General features: G+C 44.8%; 2 protein-coding genes across 7 annotated transcripts in view; both read left to right on the forward strand.

Moving 5' to 3' along the window:
- Positions 1-1,121, forward strand: part of LOC125451155 (uncharacterized) — an 84,202-nt gene extending 83,081 nt beyond the window's left edge. For all 3 annotated transcript variants that reach the window (XM_059644627.1, XM_048527943.2, XM_048527944.2), the window contains one exon: positions 310-1,121. In XM_059644627.1, coding sequence (XP_059500610.1) covers positions 310-386 — 77 coding nt within the window. In that variant the 3' untranslated portion in view covers positions 387-1,121. The remainder of the gene's footprint in view (positions 1-309) is intronic.
- A 5,289-nt stretch (positions 1,122-6,410) lies between these two features.
- Positions 6,411-19,059, forward strand: part of golm1 (golgi membrane protein 1) — a 42,128-nt gene continuing 29,479 nt past the window's right edge. Inside the window, exon 1 of one of the 4 annotated variants that reach the window (XM_048527304.1) lies at positions 6,411-6,480. In XM_048527304.1, coding sequence (XP_048383261.1) covers positions 6,426-6,480 — 55 coding nt within the window. In that variant the 5' untranslated portion in view covers positions 6,411-6,425. Of the gene's footprint in view, positions 6,481-18,179; positions 18,894-19,059 lie in introns of those variants that run through there. The other 3 variants (XM_048527303.2, XM_048527300.2, XM_048527302.2) reach the window with 3 other exon arrangements.

A 19,059-nucleotide genomic window follows, 5' to 3' on the forward strand; every position in this document is an offset into this window, starting at 1 on the left:
ATACTAAATTAACTGATCTAAACCACAACAACGAAGTGTCAACTTCTTAAGTTGTGAAAAACTCATTCAGTTTCTGCATCTTATCCAGGCTGGAAATGAACTCGGTTGAAAATAGGAAGTTTTCAGGGAATGTACCCATATGCACATATGTTTTGCAGCTTCTTTCATTACTTTTTAAAAATTAAATCAGCTCGTCTGTTGTAACATCATGAAGGGGTCTAATTCATGCATGTGATCCAGATCTGCTACTTCCTCATCAAATACATTAAAAATTAGAATGTTAAAAATTTGTCGTTTAATGTTTTGTAGACAGATTTGACTTGGAAGCAGTTTGGATTGGACTGGCACCCTCCAAGGACACACACAACAGTTTGTCAGGAATGTGATTGAACCTGCATAACCCTCCCACGGTACTGTCCCTCTAACAGTCTAGAACTCCTTCATTACCTTACTGGAGCTACGATATTGATTTCAAATGGGACTTGAATCCACACATTCCTTCTTTGAGTTTAGTGTGATATAAAAATGCAGAAATTAAAGCATTAGAAGCTACTACAGAAAATAGTACAGTGCTGGTCTAAGACAGTGGAAGAGCTTCTATGGGACTGCTAGGAATCAATAAACTACTAAGCAGCTAAGTATGCCACTACTGTTACAGACTTCATTAGCAAGTACATAGAAGAGTGTTGTCTGGAACAGGGTGTCTCTAAGACCCTTCAGACTCCTCAACCAGTGTATACAATATTAATTTACCCAGGCACCTCAGAATGTATCAGGAAATGACTACACAGCACAAGTCTGCAGTCAGTGAACCAGGTTGCTACTTTATTTGAAGACAACAAAAGTTGAGTTAAATTTTACATTTTTAACAACAATTGGTAATACTTCCCAGAAGGTTTTAATTAATGAATGTGGATATAGAAGTCCCCAAATTTATTTCAAGACATGGTCTGAGAGAAATAAAAATTTTATCAGTGTAAAAGAATAGGTGACGTTTTAGCTCAGACAATGCATGTTAAGTGTGAGGCCTTGCTTAGAATCTGTTTTTTTAGTTTGGAATTAGACTGGTTTTATTTCTAAAGTGGGAATTTATAAAACGCCATATTGACTGACTGTGAATTGTGCGCTTTTTGAACAAAATAAAATTTATCTGCAAATACAAATTCAACCAATAGATTCACTGTATGTGTGTGTGTGTGAGAGAAGGGGAGAGAGAGAGAGAGTCATGCTAACCTCTGCAAGACATGTCAGATCTTCGACATGGACACTACCATCACGCATGGGAACACCACACACCATATTGTCTATTTTATATGCTGCAGGCAAGATTGGCGAAACCATGCAGACGCAATGACAATGGATGAATGGACACTGTGCAACAATTGCCAGACAGGAATGCTCCCAGCCAGTGGGGGAGTACTTCAGTGGTCATGGACAGTCGCTCTTGGATCCTGAGGTAAACGTCCTCCAAGATGGATATGCAACCACGCAGAGTCACCGAGCAGAGGCTGATAGCCGAGTTCAGTACCCATGAGGACGGCCTCAACTGAGATCTTGGGTTCATGTCGCGCTACAAGTGGCCCCGCCACACTACACACACACACACACACACACTCCATTTTCTCAAACGTGCATGCACACAGACTCTCTCTCACACATGCATGCGCACACTCTCTCTCACACACACACACACACACACACACACACAGTCTCTCTCGCACACATTCTCTCTCCCTCACGCACAAAAATGTGTGCACACACACACACTGTTTCTCACCCACACACAAACACACTTTCTGTCACACATACACTCTCTCACACACGCACACACTCGCTCTCTCTGATTATCACACATGCAATCTCTCACTCACACGTGCTGTCTCTCTCAGTCACTCTCACATGCGCTCTCTCCCACACACAGACATATTATCTCTGTCTCCCACATGCGTGGCACGCACACACATGTTCACTTTCAGGTGGCCTGCACACTCATGCACACACTCTGTCTCCTACACGCACATTTTCTCTTACCCGCATGCACACATGTACTCTGTCTCACCCATGCGCACTCACACACACGCTCTCTTGCGCTCTCTCTCTCATACGCACACTCTCTATTTCACACACACACTCTCTCTCTCTCTCTCTCTCACACACACACACACACACACACACACACACACACACTCTCATGCACACACCCACTCTCATACATACACACCTTCACACTCTCTCTCTTTCACACACACATACACACTGACTCTCACACACACCCACTCCCACTGTCACACACACTCACTCTCACTCTCACTCTCACTCACACTCACACATTCACTCTCACTCACACTCCCTCTCACTTTCTGACACACACACACTCACATACACTCACTCTCTCACACACACACACACTCACTCTCTCACACACTCCCTCTCACTTTCTGACACACTCACTCACTCACTCACTTACTCACACACTCCCACTCCCACACATTCACTCTCACTCACACTCCCTCTCACTTTCTGACACACACACACACACACACACTCACTCTTACTCTCTCTCACACACCGTCTCACTCCCACACACTTGTGCACACATTCCTTCTCCGACATGCACGTTCTCTCTTGCCCACTCATACTCTCTCACTCTATCCCACATGTGCAGAAATACACACTCTCCCACACGTGCAGAAACATACTCTCTCCCACACGCACACACTCACACACACACACACACACACACACACACACACTCGCTCATGCACACTCTATCCCTCACACACACTGTCTGTCTCACTCTCACACATGGCCTCTCTCTCACTCTTACACATGCTCTCTCTCTCTCTCTCACTCACACACACAATCTCACTCGCTCTCTCACTCACACACACGCGCTGTCACTCGATCCCTCACACACACACGCGCTCGCTCTCTCACACACGTATGTTCGCTCTCTCTCACACACACACATGCAGTCTCTCATCCACTCATACGTGCACTCTCTCTCTCACTCATGCACACCCACTCTCTCTCTCTCACTCACATACACACTCTCACTCACAAACAGGTGCGCACATATTATCTCTGTCTCCCACATGCACGGTGCGCACAAACACATGCTCTCTCTCCCAAGCACATATACACTCTCTCTCACTCCCACACTCATACACACCCTCTCCCACAAGTACATTGTCTCTTCCCCATGCTTGCTCACGTACACACTCTCTCTCCCACATGTACAGAAACACATTCTCTCCCAAGCGCGCACGATTTCTCTCTCTCACACACACACACACGCACACTCGGCCACTCACACTCTCTCCCACTCATACTGTCTCCCTCACATGCAAAAACATACACAATCTCTTGTGTCTCTCTCTCACTCTCACGCACACATACACACTCTCTCTCTCTCTCTCACACACACACACATGCACACACTCTCTCACGTGCACATACACACGCACACACACTCTCACACGCACTCACGCTGACACATGTATTCACTCGCACACACACTCACACACTCTCTCTCACTTTCACACATACTCTCACTTTCTCACAACTCACTTTCTCACACACACTCTCACTCACATACTGTCTCTCTCACACACATTCTCTCTCCCCCTCACGCAAACACAAAAACACGTGTGCATGCACACACTGTCTCTCATCCACACACGTTTGCACTGTCTCTCCCACACTCTCCGTCCCATACGTGTACACTCTCTCTCTCTCACACACTCTCTCTTACACATTCTCTCACTCTCTCGCACACATTCTCTCCCTCTCACACGCAGACAAAAACACATGCAGGCACACACTGTCTCTCATCCACACGTGTTTTAAATCCATGCCATTTTATGGTTCTAGGGTCATCCTTGGACAAACATGCATGGGTCCACTTCTGGCCAATATTTTTGTACAAGACATAATTCCCCCTGTGGGCTTCCAAGGAAATTGTTGCCCAATTTTTGGCTCTTTCTTCAGGGCAGTAGCCAAACATCCCATTTCTGTGTGCCTTTTTGTGGAAAATTCCCACCAGTTACTGTGGTGCCTGTGCTCAGGTAGCAATAATCTGAGCTCCCATTTGTCTTCCTGTACACAACTCTATGGTTGTTACACCAAATCGTCACAGATCTTTTGGGATGGACCCACAAAACATCATTGTCACATTTACCTGCTTCCAGTCGGGAAAACTGCATCAGCCAGGTCATGTGTATCTTGCCAAATTACCACTTCCGATGATCACATCCTGGTGATCCAGCTCCCAATTTACACCAACATTTCATCATCCTGGAGAGGGCATAAAGGCGACATGTTATTATCTGTTATTATTCTTCTATAATATCTGACCAAGTTTAGATACCTCCCTACTCTTCACCATCTATAGAGACTCTTTTTCTAACTCTGTCTGGCCCTGGCTCACGTGCAGCCAGACTCTTCCCAAAATTTGCTCTTATTGAATTCTCACATTCCCCTTTTGTCAGTCAATTGTGTGTGTGTCAGGCTTCACTTCAGGCCCAACATTGGTCAATACAAAATGGGGGTTAGAAATGGGTCAGTGCATTGACACTATCAGAGATGTAGATGATTATATTTAGAAGATGAAATGAAAAATGGCCAAAAGATAAAATGGTAATTAATTTGAATAGGATGAAGATGAAACAATGAGAAATGGCAAAGGATGAAGATGGCCCAAAAAATGAAAACAATGATGATGGTTGTCTAACATACCATATTGTTCTATAGCCCTGAATGAACAGAATGGACTGGCAGAATTGGGATACTGTAGTAGACATTTATGTTCTTCAAAATCTCCCCACTCCTGGCCTCATTCCAAGACCAACCCTCCCTCTCATCCCCGCCTCCCTGACCTGCCCATCATCTCTCCCACCTCTCTGGTCCTTCCACCTCACTGACCAATCCCCACCACTATCTACCTGCTCTCACCTATCACCATCCCATCTACCTTCCGCAGTCCCACCTCCCTAACCTGTCCTAGGGTGGTGAAGAGGACAATTAATTCTTTTAACAGTGTCCAATGTTCGGTTCTTGTCTCTATCTGCAGGGGGAGATTGTACCAAACAGTCTGGTCAGGAAACCTTCTCTAGCGCTTTAGCCATAGAAACATTGATGGAGAATTGTGAAACCCTTGGGCAAAGAATTGCTGGCCCTGAAATGTGAAGATGAATATACATCAGCAGTATTGGTGCAGGACAATGGACCAAAATTCATTACTAATGTTTAGTACGATGAAATATTTTGCCCAAGGGCCCTGTCTCATCATGGTTTGGGGTCTAGTCTCTACTGATGGTGCCATGATTGGTGTTGTATTTAGTTCCCTGTAATTGATGATGAATCATCAAAAGCCATCTGGTTTCTTCTCTGGCCATATTGGTGAGTTATTGATTGATGCTGCAGGGTGTAGGATTCTTTGCTTTAAAACCTTGCTAATGACCTTGGTCACCACTCCCTCTGCTTGCTTGGGAAAAGTGGATTGTCTTTGTGGCTTTAGATCTGGTCCTTTCCCTCCATATGACCGCAGTTGTGTCTGTGGCTGGTGAATGCGCTGTTGTTCTCCGTGAGAACTGCCTGTGCTGCTGGATCATCAGTTATTTTGGTGACTCTAATCCATAATTCTCCCATGGTACACATTCGCTATGTGTATGTACCTGTCACGATCACCCTTTGTCCACCTCACTGACAAGAGCACTCAAGTAAAGTGTTTTGATACATAAACTGGTTGAAATGTCCAAAGCAGGCACAACATCGGCATCCCTGGATGGGCTTTGATCAGAAGTGTTTGCCATGCTCTCCCCCACCAGTTTGGACACACTCCCCAAAGACATGGGGGTCCAGAACAACACTTACCACATTCTGAGATTTTGATAACAAAGGCAATTAGTCATTGATTTCGTAAGAAAATTCTTCTGAGTGAATTGACTTGACACCTACAGGAGGGGACGGAGAGAGAACCTATAGAATTTAAACTGGGAGACCATCTGCCATCACCCAGGAGTGCTATTTAATCTCCATACAAATGTGAGCACAGTTTAGGTGTTGACCTTATGAGGAAATGTAATTTTCACCTGGTGAATTGTAGTAATTGGCAAATGCCCGCGCTCAATGAGGCCCCAGTGGTGATTGTGACAGACACATACCCAAGTTCAGTTTGCAATTCAACTCGATTGTATTAACAAAATATTCTTTATTAAGACACAATGTGAGCATTTTGCAAATTCTCACAATATATACTCTCTATATAGCTCCATCTGTCTGGGAAAGGACTTATTAGCAATGATCTATGTGCTTGCACTGGGCCATTAGAATCTTCTTCGTCTCTGACATAGGGCTGGTTCTCTACCATGGAGGTGGATCTCGTGGGTAGGGCAGATCTTTTCTGGGTCTTCTTCAGTTACCACATGGTTTTCTGCCACAAGTCTTGCTGCAAGTCTTCACTGAGGGGATGGCTTCCAGGTATGTGTTTTTACCTCCACTTGTCCCAGACCTTACAGAATATTCTCTGTCTTTTGGCTGATGTGATCATGAGCTGAATTCAAATCATCTAATAAGGTCATGCCAACACCCTTCACTGTTGCCATGCACAAATACACAATTTTTGGGCTGATTATAACTGGTTGCCCCTGAGCTTTTGTGACTCTTTATTCTTGGTTTCCAATGTTCTCTGTAGCAAATAACCAAATTTAGTTTGGCCAAATTTCTGTCAATCTGATTTCTCTGGCTGTGGCTCAATTTAAAATGTCTAATTTGGGCCTCTGATTGCTTGGTCTTGGTAAAATTTCAGAACCCATGTTAAAAATCAAAACAAGGCATCAATATCTTTTAACTGTTATGGATTTGTCTACTTGATTCCCAGGGCCAATATTTGGAAGAAATATTACTACAAAGGTCATCCAGACAAGTTCAATCTCAACAAACGAATTTTACATCAGAAGGAACCTGGGAGGAAATGCGTAACTCAGAAATAAAGCAGATTTAATCATATCACCCATAGTACCAGAGAGAATTTGAAAGATGCCATAAAACCTCAAAAACAATTGAGAGCAATTCTTGCTGTATATTTCCTGAGGACAGGGTTATGGGACTTTTTAAAAATTTGTTCATGGAAAATGGGCGCCACTGGCTGACAATGACTAATTGCCTTTGAGAAGATGAAGAAGAACTAGTTTGTAAACATCTGCAGTCCATATAAAGTATGGTGCTGTTAGGAAGGGCATTCTGGTTTTTGACCAAACAACAGTGAAGTGACTACAATTTAGTTTCAAGCAAGAATGATTTGTGATTCAGAACACAACTTGCAGGTGGCAGCGGCAAGTTATAGATAATTTATATGAATCTGGAAAAGGAAGGTTCCCAATACTGAGTCCTGGTGCACTCCACCAGAAGCCTTTTTCCTTCACAAAATATATCCAATAGCCATTATTCTCTGTTTCTCATCACTCAATGAGTTTTGTGTCCACATTGCTACTACCACTTTTATTTATGAACGCTAAATTTTGTGACAAATCTGTTTTGCAATGCTGTATCAAAGGTCTTTTTGAAAGTCAGAGACAACACAGTGTGGAGCTGGAGGAACACAGCAGGTCAGACAGCATCAAAGGATTTGACGTTTTGGATTGAGGCCCTTCTTCAGAACTTTTTGAAAGTCCATGTTTTGGGTCTGGTGACCCTTCTTCAGAGCTGATAGCAACTAGGAAAAGGTTGCTACATACACTGAAGAAAGGGTGGTGGGAAGATGACAAAGTAAAGATAGGTGAAGATGGAGCAGAGAGAGAGAAGAAAAACAGTTTGGCAGTCGAAGGAATGGGTAAGGATTGGCCTGGAAGAATGAATAACTGCCAATGGGGACCCCAAACTTCCAGTTGCTTGGTACTTCAACACACAACCATATTCCCTGGCCAACATCTCTCTTGGGCTTGCTGTAGTGTTCCGGATAAGCTCAGTACAAGCTGGAAAAGCACCTCATTTTCTGCTTGGGAACCCTGCAGCTTTCTGGACTCATATTGAGTTCAATAATTTTGGAGACTGAGCATGTTGTCTCATGTTCTTACACGAAACCCCACTGACCAGGCCTTGTCATCACATGGGCTGGTACCATAAACAACCCACTGTCAGCTATTAAAAATCCCAAGATGATACTGCCACAGATTTTTAGATAAACTTAGATTTATGCAGGTTAGAACAAGTACATTGGTGAGGAATGTTTTGGAATTGTCAAACCTTGAGCTGACAAAGGCATAGATATTAATAATTAGTTTGTGGTTAATTGTAAATTCATCACGGTCAATTTTTGGAATATTTTCTTGTTTTATGCTTGGTCATAAATGGTCATGGGGTGGCAAAGACTTGGTAGTATTATTGATAACAAAGTGTGAAACTGGATGAAGACAGCAGACCAAGTAGCATCTTAGGAGCACAAAAGCTTCGTTTCAGGCCTAGACCCTTCATCAGCGAGGGGGATGGGGAGAGGGTTCTGAAATAAATAGGGAGAGAGGGGGAGGCAGATCGAAGATGGATAGAGGAGAAGATAGGTGGGGAGGTAGGGAGGGGATAGGTCAGTCCAGCGAGGACGGACAGGCCAAGGAGGTGGGGTGAGGTTAGTAGGTAGGAAATGGAGGTGCGGCTTGAGGTGGGAGGAGGGGACAGGTGAGAGGAAGAACAGGTTAGGGAGGCGGGGACGAGCTGGGCTGGTTTTGGGATGCAGTATGGAAAGGTGAGATTTTGAAGTTTATGAAGTCCACATTGATACCATTGGGCTACAGGGTTCCCAAGCGGAATATGAGTTGCTGTTGCTGCAACTTTCAGGTGGCATCATTATGGCACTGCAAGAGGCCCAGGATGGACATGTTGTCTAAGGAATGGGAGGGGGAGTTAAAATGGTTCGTGACTGGGAGGTGCAGTTGTATATTGCGAACCTAGCAGAGGTGTTCTGCAAAGTGGTTCCCAAGCCTCCGCTTGGTTTCCCCAATGTAGAGGAGCCACAATGGGTACAGTGGATGCAGTATACCACATTGGCAGATGTGCAGGTGAACATCTGCTTGATATGGAAAGTCATCTTGGGGCCTGGGATGGGGGTGAGGGAGGAGGTTTGGGGGCAAGTGTAGCACTTACTGTGGTTGCAAGGGAAGGTGCCGGGTGTGGTGGGAGGGGAGTGTGGAGCAGACAAAGGAGTCCCGGAAAGAGTGGTCTCTCCGGAAGGCAGACAAGGGTGGGGATGGATCAGGCAGGCCCGACCAGTCCCCCTCTACCGACACCCTCATCCGCCTAGCCGAACTTGTCCTCAACCTCAACTTCTCTTTCGATTCCTCCCACTTCCTACAGACAAAGGGGTACCCGCATGGGCCCAAGCTATGCCTGCCTCTTTGTAGGTTACGTGGAACAGTCCCTCTTCCGCATCTACACTGGCCCCAAACCCCACCTCTTCCTCTGTTACATTGATGACTGTATCGGCACCACCTCTTATTCCCATGAGGAGCTCGAACAGTTCATCCACTTCACCAACACCTTCCACCCCAACCTCAAGTTCACCTGGGCCATCTCCAACACATCCCTCGCCTTCCTGGACCTCTCTGTCTCCATCTCAGGCAACCAGCTAAAAACTGATGTCCATTTCAAGCCCACCAACTCCCACAACTACCTAGAATACACCTCCTCCCACCCACCCTCCTGCAAAAATTCCATCCCCTATTCCCAATTCCTTCGCCTCCGCCACAACTGCTCCCAGGACGAGGCATTCCACTCCTGCACATCCCAGATGTCCGCATTCTTCAAGGACCGCAACATCCTCCCCGCAGTGGTCAAGAACACCCTCGACCATGTCTCCCACATTTCCCGCAAAACATCCCTCACACCCCGCCCCTGCAATAACTGCCCAAAGAGAATCCCCCTAGTCCTCACATACCACCCCACCAAGCTCCAGATACAACACATCATCCTCCGACACTTCCGCCATCTACAATCTGAACCCACCACCCAAGACATTTTTCCATCCCCACCCTTGACTGCCTTCTGGAGAGACCACTGTCTCTGTGACTCCCTTGTCTGCTCCACACTCCCCTCCAACCCCACCACACCTGGCACCTTCCCCTGCGACCGCAGGAAGTGCTATACTTGCCCCCACTACAACTGCACCTCCCAGTCATGAACCATTTTAACTCCTCCTCCCATTCCTAAGACAACACGTCCATCCCGAGCCTCCTGCAGTGCCATAATGATGCCACCTGAAGATTGCAGCAACAGCAACTCACAGTCCACTTCGGAACCCTGCAGCCCAATGGTATCAATGTGGACTTCACAAGCTTCAAAATCTCACCTTCCCCCTCTGCATCCCAAAACCAGCCCAGCTTGTCCCCGCCTCCCTAACCTGTTCTTCCTCTTACCTATCCCCTCCTCCCACCTCAAGCCACACCTCCATTTCCTACCTACTAATCTCATACTGCCTCCTTGACCTGTCCATCCTCCTCGGACTGACCTATTCCCTCCCTACCTCCCCACCTATACTCTCCTCTCCCCCTATCTTCTCCTCTATCTATCTTTGATCCGCCTCCCCCTCTCTCCCTATTTATTTCAGAGCCCTCTCCCCATCCCCCTCTCTGATGAAGCGTCTAGGCTTTTGTGCTCCTAAGATGCTGCTTGGCCTGCTGTGTTCATCTGGCCTCACACTTTGTTATCTTGGATTCTCCAGCATCTGCAGTTCCCACTATCCATGGTAGTATTATTGCTGGACTGTTAATCCAGAGACCCATCTTATGTTCTGGGGACACGGGTTCAAATCCTGCTATGGCAGATAGTTGAATTTGAATTTAATTTTTAAAAAATCTGGAATTAAGAGTCTAATGATGACCATGAATTCATTGTTGATTTTTGGAAACGTCCATCCGGTTCACTAATGTCCTTTAGGGAAAAAAACTGCTATTCTCACCTACACTGGCCTATGTGTAACTCCAGGACCGTAGCAATGTCATTCACCGTTTACCACCCTCTGGGCAGTTAGGGATAGGCAATAAATGCTGGCCTAGCCAGTGATATTTTCATCCTGTGAATGAATAAGTGTTTGGTTGGTATACAAGTGGGGGAAAATTAGGTAGGAAAATTGTCTGTAATTAAATTTCAAATTCATAACTTAAATACACACTGAAAATTAACAATTGGCATTTATTTAACATAGTAAAACATCCCAAGCATATGTTAACATTGTCTCAAAATAAAATAAGTCATATCCCATGCATGAGTCTAATTTCTACTTACATAGATAGTTACTGAAATAAATGTGTCAATAGAATGGTGCAACCTAAACAAAGATGCTTCAGTTTTATCATGCCATACTGTTTATGCAATTTTGACTATCTCCCAAGGGAAGATGCTTTCACCCTGAGAGATAAATGGAAAATCAGAAGGAAGTAGGACATCTTGTATAAATTGGCTGAATAACATAATCGGGTGACCTATCAGTCAGAGAAGTAATGAATTCAGCTTCTTTGGGGGAAAAGGAATATAAGGGTCAAACTCGCTTCTGTGAAAATGCACTTTTTGAAGCTATCTAAGGTAATAATTGTGAGAAGCTCTAAAAGGATTTGACAAGCCATATCTAGCACCGATGCAAAGCACCAGGCAGAGTTTATGCATTTGATCAGAACCTTATACCGGTCAAGCAGCATGTTCAGACTATAAGAACAGTGACTTGGTAAAGGTACCCAAATTTTATTGGTTATCTTCAATAATGAAAGTATGTTGGATCAACAGATATATTTCACACTAAGGTTAGCCTTTCAAACTGCAGTTTTCATATTAGTAAACCTTTGGCACTGATGAAATTTTTGTTTTTCCCCTTTTCTGGACTTATCTTTTTTTTATTTTTTATTTTGCATTATTTAGGTCTAACATCAATTTTGGACAGACAAGCCCAAAATAGAAAACTGCTTATGACCACTATTTTGAGGAGAGGATTGTGTTGTTATAAGCTAACGGTGCCAAATCGACAACCAATCAACTAACATTTGTGCCATATTCAATGGCATCACCAACATTAAATCCACTACTATCAACATCCTAGGTGTTACCATTGACCAGAAACTCAACTGGACTTACCAGTATTTTTTATTATTATTAATCTACGGGACATCGGCGTTGCTGACTGGCCAACATTTCATGCCCATCCCTGTTGCCCTTGAGAAAGTGGTGGTGAACTGCCTTCTTGAACCATTGCAAGCCACCTGCCATTAGGGAGGGAATTCCAGCATTTTGACCCAGTGTCAGCGAACGAACAGTGATATATTTCCAAGTCAGGATGGTGAGCAGCTTGGAAGGCAACTTGAAGGTGGTAGTGTTCCCATATATCTACTGCCCTTGTCTTTCTAGATGTAAGTGGTCATGGGTTTGGAAGGCACTGTCTGAGGATCTTTGCTCAATTTCTGCAGTGCATCTTGCAGATAAATAATACACATCGGTGCCACTGAGTGTCAGTGGTGGAGGGTGTTGATACTTGTGCATCTAATGCCAAATATGCAGGCTGCTTTATCCTGGATGGTGTCAAGCTTCTTAAGTGTTGTTGGGGCTGTACGCATCCAGGCAAGTGGTGAGTATTCCATCACACTCCTGACTTGTGCCTTGTAGGTGGCGGACAGACTTTGGGAAGTCAAGAGGTGAGTTACTCGTTGCAGTATTCCTCGCCTCTGACCTTCTCTTGTAGCCATTGTGTTTAAGTGGTAACTCCAGCTGAATTTCTTGTCAATGGTTCCCCCCCAGGATGTTGATAATTGGAAATTCAGTGATGGTAACACTACTGAATGCCAAGGTGTGGTGGTTAGATTGTATCTTATTAGTGATGGTCATAGCCTGGCATCTGTGTGGTGTGAATGTTACTTGCTATTTGTCAGCATAAGCTGGATATTGTCCAGATCTTGTTGCATTTGAACATGAACTGCTTCAGTATCTGAAGAGTTGTAAGTTGTGCTGAACATTGTGCAATCATTGGTGAATATCCCCACTACTGACCTTATGATGGAGGGAAGATCATTGATGAAGCAGCTGGAGATTGTTGGACTGAGGACACTACCCTGTGGAACTCCTGCAGAGATGTCCTGGAGCTGAAATGATTGACCTTCAACAACCACAGCCATCTTCCTATGCGTCAGGTTGACTCTAACCACTGGAGAGTTTGCCTTGATACCCATTGATTCCAGTTTTGCTAGGGTTCCTTGATGCCATACCCAGTCAAATGCACCCTTGAAATCAAGGGCTGTCACTCTCACCTCACCTCTGGAATTTAACTCCTTTTTCCATTTTTGGACCAAAGCTATAATGTGGTCAGGATCTGAGTGGTCCTGGCAGAACCCAAACTGGGCATCACTGAGCAGGTTATTGCTGAGCAGGTTCTGCTTGATAGCACTGTTGATATCATCATCCATCACTTTAGTGATGATTGAGAGTAGACCAATAACATAGTTAATACAGTGGCTACAAGAACAGGTCGTACACAGTGAGCAACTCACCTATTAACTCCTCAAACCATATACAAGGTTTAAGACAGGAGTGTGAAGGAATACTCCCCACTTGCCTGGATGAGTGCAGCTTGAATACTCAAAAAGCATCCAGGACAAAGCAGCCAGTTGACTGGCAACACATCTATAAGTACCCACTTCCCCATCAACAATGCTCAGTATTAGCAGTGTGCGCCATTGAAAAAATGCACTGCAGAAATTCACCAAAGATATTTAGACAGCACTTTCTAAAACCACAACCACTGCCATCTAGAAGGACAGGGACAGCAGACACATAGGAACATCACCACCTGAAACTTCTGCTCTGAGCCACTCACCATCCTCTCTTGGAAATATATTGCTGTTCTTCTGCTGTTGCTGGGTCAAAATCCTGGAAGTGCCTCTCTAATGGCATTGTAGTTGTACCTATATCTGACGGACTTCTCAAGGGCAACTCGTAAGAGGCAGCAAATGCTAACCCAGCCAGTGATGCCCATGTTACACCAGTGAATAAAAAGAAATGAATATGTTCGAATGTCTGCTCTATAGGCTCATAGACTACTATGGCACCAAAATAGGCCATCTGACCACCCCACCACAAAGATCTGACATTAAATTATTTTCCAACTTTTGACCAATAGTCCTGGAGGCTACGGCAACATGAGTGAATATGTAAATATTGCTTAAATGTTACAGCTTTTAACTCAACCACATTTTCTGGCTATGAGTTCCAGACTTACACTACCCTATGAGTGAAAAAAATTCTCAACTCTCTTCTTAGCCTTCTGTCTTAGCCAAAATCCATGCCATCCTCCCCACCATTCCCCCATTATTGATCCCTCTACTAACAGAAAGAATGCCTTCCTATCAATGCCCCTCACAACCTTAACCATCTCTCAGGGGCCTATTCAACCTTTGTTGTTCCAAGGCAAAATAAACAGTTTATCTGTTTTTTTTGTGTGGCTTACACGCTGTACCCCAGGCACTGTGAACCATGGTAAATCTTCTCTGCACCATCTCTGGTGTAATCGCAGTCTTTCTATGATGTGGTCACCAAAACTTACTCTAATTGTTGTTTAACCAATATTTTATTCAGCATGACCTTCCTACTTTTGAATTCAGTGCCTTGGTCAATAAAGGCACATATCCCAAATGCCTTCTCAATTACCTTATCTACCTGCCTCATTGCCTTCATGGATCTGTGGATATGCTCATCAAGGTCCCTCTGATGTTCAGTACTTTCTAGATACCTATTATTCATTGTGTAATCCTTTGTCTTGTGAGATCTCCCCAAGTGCATTACCTCACTTCTTTTAAAGATAATTCCATTTGTTATAGCCCCATCCAGTTGACCAGTTGTTGAGATTTCCAGTGGTTTAAGGCAAACCTTCTCACTGTTGATTTACCCCCTACAATTAAGTTCAAATCTTTAATGTCCTCAACAAACAGTAACAGCCCCAGCATGGAGCACTATAGCATATCACTCATCGCAGAAACATCCCTCTACCATCACCTTGGTTTCTGCCTCATCCAATTTTTGGACTCCATGTGTAACTTTGCCTTGGATTCCATGGGCTCTGACTTTCCTTGACTAGTCTGCCATGAAGAACTTTATCAAAAGCCTTATTAAAGTCTTGTAGACCGTATCATCTGCATTACACTCATCATAGAGTTATACAGCATTGAAACAGACCCTTTGGTACAACTTGTTAATGCTGACCAATATCCTCAACTGATCTAGTCCCATTTGCCAGCATTTGGCCCATATTCACCTAAACTGTTCCCATTCATGTATCTTTTCAGATGGTAACCAAGCTGAGGAGAGGGTTTAACCAATACTGACCTTGGTGAAAGGCATTTGGAGCTGGCTACGGCAGAGTTCACATGAATGTGAGCGTTGAAAATGAGTTGACTTTCAGCGCCCTCAGTTCATCTATTTTTTCTTCAGACTCCTTACCTTAAAATATATCGAACTTATGTATCCTATATTTCATCCGCCTTCCAGTTTCACATGATTTAACTTAAACTTCTATCTTAGCTTTCTCCCCTCCATCCTACTTGTCACCTGTCAAGCTAGTTTAAATCCAATGCAACAGAATTAGGGTGGTTAGCACTGCTGCCTCACAGCGCCAGGGACCCGAGTTCAATTTTGGACGACTGTCTGTGTGGAGTTTGCACATTCTCCCCACGTCTGTGTGGGTTTCCTCCGGGTACTCTTGTTTCCTCCCGCAGTCCAAAGATGTGCAGGTTAGGTGGATTGGCTAAGCTAAATTGCCTGTAGTGTTCAAGAGTCTGTAGATTAGGTGGGTTATAGGGGGATAGGTCTGGGTGGGATGCTCCAAGGGTCGGTGTCGACTTGTAAGGCTGAAGGCCCTGTTTCTACACTGTAGGGGTTTTATGATTCTCCCCACTTGGATGGACCTATTCCAATTCAGATTTAACTTTGCCAACTTGTACTGTTCCCATCTCCACCAGAAACAGGTCCCAATGCTTCAGGTCATGGACATTTTCCCTTCTCACTATCCCTTAAGACCCATATTCATCTGCTCTACTCTTCTATACACATACTCACGCTTGGGTAATGCCAAGAGTAATCTGAAAATTATTTCCTTTGAAGTTCTGCTTTCCCAATGTCCATGTGTAAGACCTAATTTCTTTTTCTTCCTATGTCACTGGTCCCAACATGGACAATGAATTCTGACTGTTCATGCTGTCCCTTCAAAACGCCCATGACATCTTTGAACATGGCACCCATGAGGTAACATACTATCCTGGAGTAATGTCTACAGCTGCAAAAGTGCTTGTCCACTGCCCTCACTAAGGAATTGCCCTTGATATTTATTGTTCTTAGGTCCAGCAGCATTACCATTTTCTCTGACCATTTTCAAGGGCAAAAAACAGTTTGCAAATGATAAGCATGTGAGGACTTCTCTCAATACAGTCTTGGTTCCCTTTTTTTGCTTGGTGGTTACTGATTCATTCTCGACCTGAACTTTCTTAAGCTATGGGATGACCACATTGTGAAATGTATTATCCTTGATCCACAGTTTCGTGAATGCGCCCTGGTGCTCCCAGCTGCTCTGAATTTCCAGAACGCAATGTTTGTATATTTCAGCCAGAGGCACTCCTGCACACCATTTCACACACACTCATGGTAGACAAATTTACAGTTCATTCATGGGGTTGCCATCATTAATAATGACTTAACCTTACATGGGGATGATCATAAGCCAGGTGAAAAATTAAGGCGAAATTTTAAATTTTCAATGTGTTTGTTTTATGTTCTATTTGATGCAAATACAGGTGAAAAACTTTGCAAGGATTTATTGCTCACCAGAGTAGTGGCAGATTTATCAGTAAGTCGACCTGCAGCAAATTCGTGAGAAAACCAGTGTGTGATTGGAGGAGTAGCGAGCAGCCCCATGCTGAGGGCCAGAACGCTGAGTCTGCAGGCTGGGTAAGGGACTAGGAAACTTTCAGGGAGACTCCAGCCTGGGAGGGAGATGAGAATCGCACCACACGGAAAAGGCAATGAGACAGTCGGATGGCAGAGGGGTAACTATGCCACCGGAGTTGGGCAGTGATTGCCTTTTACCAAACTGCATTTATATCTCTTCAAGGAGATACAAACTGTCACTTCCAATTCAATGCACAAAGTTTGCTGGTGGTGTAATAGTACTGGTGATCATTTTTGAAGCTCAAAGCCCCATGGATTATTTTCCTGTAGTTAAAGGAGGCAGAGTCAGTCAGACAGTAAGAAGAAAAACCCCAGGCTGTAAGTCAACTCATTTCTGACCCTCACTTTCATGCGAATTCTGCCGTAGCCAGCTCCAAATGCCTTTCACCAAGGTCAGTATTAATTAAACCATTTCCTTAGCTCGGTCCCTGTTATCATCCCTTCTCTAGTGATCATGAATTGGGGTTGGTTCTTTCTATTTCTCCTATGTCACTGGTCCCAACATGGACAATGAATTCTGACTGTTCATGCTGTCCCTTCAAAATGCCCATGACATCTTTGAACATGGCACCCATGAGGTTCTTAATTGAAAAGGCCTTGTGATTAAGCTTTGTTGTTTGTCCCATTTTAATTGTTAATTTCTATTAATTATTAATTTACAAGATTAATTTATTCCTTTTGAATTCAATTTTTGACAAAATCTATGTTTCCAGTTGTGGCAACCATTATCTCTATAAAATTTGCTGACTAGACCCTGAGAAAGAGATACGTTGAAATATTAGATAACAAGTGTGGAACTGGATGAACACAGCAGGCCAAGCAGCATCTTAGGAGCTCAAAGGCTGATGTTTCGGGCCTAGACCCTTCATCAGAAAAGGTTTTTCAAATGAAGGGTCTCGGCCTGTAACGTCAGCTTTTGTGCTCCTAAGATGCTGCTTGGCCTGTGTTCATCCAGCTCCACACGTTATTATCTCAGACTCTCCAGCATCTGCAGTCCCTATTATTACTGTTACGTTGAAATGTTTCCCATACCTTCCCTCCGAATCCCCATTCCCACGCAAAATGATTAGCCAACCTTCCTGCAAACGGCCTGGGTATTTTGAAACCAACAGTTTCCTACCATGGCACAGAGTTAATAATGAGGGAGGGATGATTTGGTGGATTTGATGTGGAGATGTTGGAGGCAAAAGAGCATTAGAAGGCATTCCGTCGTTGGTTTTGTAATGTTTTGTGGTGATGTTGTAACTTTCCATTAGCGGATAGATTAGCCGTCGCTGGGAGCCGCCTTTCGGAGGTCGGCAGTCACCATCCTGAACGGGGTGTCGGGGAGATGACGGCAGTGAGGGTGGAGCCATGAGGTGGCAGGTGCCTGGCTTCAGCTCCGATTTCACAATCGGCGTCCTGCTCGGTTTCCGAACTTTTATGCGTTTTCCGGCCTGAACAGGCCCTCGCCGCTTTTCTGTGACGAACGACAGAGCTCGTTGACGGTTCGCTCCGTCGGGCAGTACTTTTTTTTCGAAAGACTACATTGACCGAAGAGCGTCCCAATAGCGTGGTTTGAACCGTCTCCCTTCTCCCGGTGCATTCCGCCACCGGCTGTTATCATGATGCTGGGCCTCGGGAGCGGGCGGCGCGGCGCGCGCTCCCCGCCGTTGTTCTTCCTGCTGTTGGCGCTGGGCGCGTGCCTGGCCTTCCTCGCGCTCAGCTACTGGGTGTCGAGCTCGCGCAGCGCCGAGCTGCAGGCGCGGGTGGCCGCGCTCGACGCCAAGGTCCGGCGCGCGGCTGTCGACCTCAGCACCGCGGAGCTGCAGAAGCACCAACTCCAGCTGCAACTGCAGAGCCAGTTAGAGGGCCACAAGGATGAAGTGGGTCAGCTCGGACTTCTGCACCGCCAACAGGTCCAAGCAGAAACCAGGATCTGCAACGAGGAAAAGGTAAAGTAACGCTACTGTGGGTGGGAGGACATGTTGGGGACAACGGAGGTACAAGACAGTTAGTTTTAAAAGTTAATGGGCAGTTCAAAAAAAAAGTTGTGTGGAACGAAGGCGTTGTCTTGGACCACAACGTGAGAATGCTGTGGTTCAGTTGTGCATAACTTTG

The sequence above is a fragment of the Stegostoma tigrinum genome, chromosome 3 (assembly GCF_030684315.1).
Source record: "Stegostoma tigrinum isolate sSteTig4 chromosome 3, sSteTig4.hap1, whole genome shotgun sequence".
Classification (NCBI taxonomy): Eukaryota; Metazoa; Chordata; class Chondrichthyes; order Orectolobiformes; family Stegostomatidae; genus Stegostoma; species Stegostoma tigrinum.